The following is a 2,938-nucleotide window of genomic DNA, read 5'->3' as shown; positions in this document are numbered from 1 at the left end:
TTTGACAAAAAGAAAAAAAAAATGTTGTGTACCAAAATAAATAATATGAATTAAGGGTGAGATGGGGAAAGTAATAATATAAAAAATGTCAATTAAGGGTGTGATTTTATAGTTAATGGAGTGTGTAAGAACTATGAGAAAGAGCAATATTCTAATTAACCACAATAGACAATAGTTATTATAAGCAAATAATGTTGGTTGATATGCTCTCATTTGTCTAGGTTTTATTAGGCAAAGTAAATTGATACTTAGGTTAGCGGTAACAGATATCCGGTGGAATAGTTCAAAATGCACATGTTGATCGAACATCATAAAAAGTAACGATCGAAAAGTACATTTTTTTTTGTTTTAATTTATTGGTCTTATTTCTTTTTGTTTTATTTAAAATTGAATGCATGTTTATATCTTTAATAGCACTATCTTATAAGAATCATGATATGACAAGCTTAAGATTTCAAAATTTATAGAATATTTGATATATTGAACATATACTTAGTTATATATTAAATTCAAAAGTTTTGTTAATATTCCTAAATTATATGTCCAATCAAATTAACACATACAAAATAAAACAGAGAGAAGTACTAGTTATTAGTTTAATATAAAATAGAACATCAATGTTTAACGATTTTGAGTGTTTTAAACAAGAAAGATATGATATTCATCTATGTGACAGTATTTGAATGGACACGATTTAAGAAAGAACAAACAATTTAAAATATTATGATATAAAACATGTCATACACATTTTTGTTTGGGTATAAAATCACGTAAATAAAGATAAACCGAGAATTCTAAAGTTAGACTGTTTTAAAGGTAAAAAAAATGTCATTTTCTTTTATAAATAAATCAAAAAGAAAAAAGTGTCATTTATGAAGTTATAATTTTAGCAAAAAAGTGTGGGTTTATTACTAATATTATTTGCCCTAAATTTGTTTTACTATTTTCGAATATAAATAGGTACCTTTACTTTTCTAATTTTCCATGGTCTTCCAATTTTATATTTTTCTCTTTTCAACCACCACCACCATCATCACATGAGTTATAGTCAAGCCATTAACCCTTCATTTTTTTCTATCAAAAACATGTTTTTTCAACATAGAAAATCAAGCAACATCTAAGGTTCTTGAAATCTTTTAAGCATAAAATACTTAAAAGGCCCAAGTAAGCCATCATCACTTTTGAGGATTTGCATACTTAGTAAACCCTAGACATGTTTCCTTCAAGCAATAACCATGATACTTTTTCTTATACCTCAAAAACATATCTTGAGAGATCTTTTACATATGATCATCAAAACCCTAGTTCAAGTTCAAGACAAGAAGATAATCCATTTTTCTTGAACTTCCCTTCTCCATTTCTTGATCATAATGAGTCTCCCTTGAGCCAAATATTACCTCAAGATCATCATGTGAAAGAGGGAAATTTAACTCATCTTTCAAGTGAAACATCAAAGGAGGAAATGTCTATTGAGGCTAAACCATCATCAAAGAAGAGAAGTCTTAGCACAACGCCACGAAAGAGGACGGGGAAGAAGGATAGACATAGCAAGATTTGCACTGCTCAAGGTGTAAGGGATCGAAGAGTAAGATTATCCCTTCACATAGCGCGTAAGTTCTTTGATCTCCAAGACATGTTAGGCTTTGATAAAGCAAGTAAAACCATAGAATGGCTTTTCTCCAAATCCAATAATGCCATAAAAGATCTCTCAGAAAACACCCCACAAAAAGAATATAGTGATGGTAACAAGATTGTTATAAATAGTAACAATAGTTCAAGTTATGAAGGGAAGAGTGATTCCTTTATGTCTGAGTGTGAGGAGAACTCAATCAATGAATTAGGTAAAGATAAGGAAAAAATTATGCAAAATAATCCTCATAAAAGGGAATCAAGGGAAAAAGCAAGAGCAAGGGCTAGGGAAAGAACCAAAGAAAAAATGATGATCAAAGGTCTTGAAAAAGGTAACCCTAGTAACATGTTTGATCAATTAGGATCATCAAGAAGCAATAGTGGTTTTCTTGATCAAGATTCAAATAATAATTCTTACAACACAAGTGTTAATCAAGAAAAAGGTTCACCACATGAAGCCAATTCTCAATCTCTAGAACATCATTTTCCAATTCAAAATTATTTAGGTGGTGCAAGTAATTCATCAACAATAGATGTTGGAAATTGCTTCATGAGTTTTCATGGAAATTGGGAAATCAACTATGCTCCAATGAAATCAACCAACTATAGTACTACATTTGCAGGTAACCCTAGCTCAATTTACTTGGCTCAACAATATCAGACATTGGATCAAGAAAAAAATCTATCCAGCAAACATCATAGATTGGAATAAATTTCAAGTCGTACGTGCGCGATTTTTCAATATAATGTATGTTATATCTCCTATGGTTTGATTTTTTTTTTAGTTTTTGTTGTTGTTGGTTGATTTTTGCAATGTGGAAAAAATTCTATTATTTTGCTTTTTGATGTTTTTGGTGTGTAGAAAAGGAAGAGAATGTGTTAATGAATAAAATTTGTTGTTTCATTATTTCACCAATTATACTTTTTTTGTAAGTTTAATGATAGTAGTTTTTACTGGTTATGATGGTTGGATTTTTAGTTGAGCTCAATAAATAATCTATCATACTCCAAGAAAAGAGGTTACTGACTAAATAAATTCTTGAATAAATATGATGGTTGAGACAAGTATAGAAAACTAATGCATATGAGATTATCTTCTTGGATTATTTGGGAATTTTTTGTTGTTGTTGTTGTTGATAAGGGAGATATTCTTAAGGACCACGATTTAAAACTCGATGGATAATAAGCACTTTCTTTAAGTAATGCATGTCATATGGAGTATTAATAAAATGGGGAAAAACTTTTTTATAATACAGGTCGAAACAATGATATATTGAAGAAGAATATTGTCTACTATATATGAGTCGAA

General features: G+C 29.4%; 1 protein-coding gene across 2 annotated transcripts; it reads left to right on the top strand.

Annotated features, from left to right (window-relative positions):
* Positions 1–1,008: 1,008 nt before the first annotated feature.
* On the top strand, positions 1,009–2,539 carry TCP22 (TCP transcription factor 22). Of its 2 annotated transcripts, NR_174189.1 has the most exon segments (2): positions 1,009–1,610; positions 2,253–2,539. NR_174189.1 is itself a non-coding variant. In NM_001247669.2 (1 exon segment), a coding segment is annotated over 1 exon segment (1,128 nt). In that variant the 5' UTR covers positions 1,009–1,213; the 3' UTR covers positions 2,342–2,539.
* Positions 2,540–2,938: the final 399 nt, after the last annotated feature.

Source organism: Solanum lycopersicum, chromosome 4 (assembly GCF_036512215.1).
Source record: "Solanum lycopersicum chromosome 4, SLM_r2.1".
Taxonomy (NCBI): domain Eukaryota; kingdom Viridiplantae; phylum Streptophyta; class Magnoliopsida; order Solanales; family Solanaceae; genus Solanum; species Solanum lycopersicum.
This window is presented reverse-complemented; position numbering and strand designations above follow the sequence as displayed.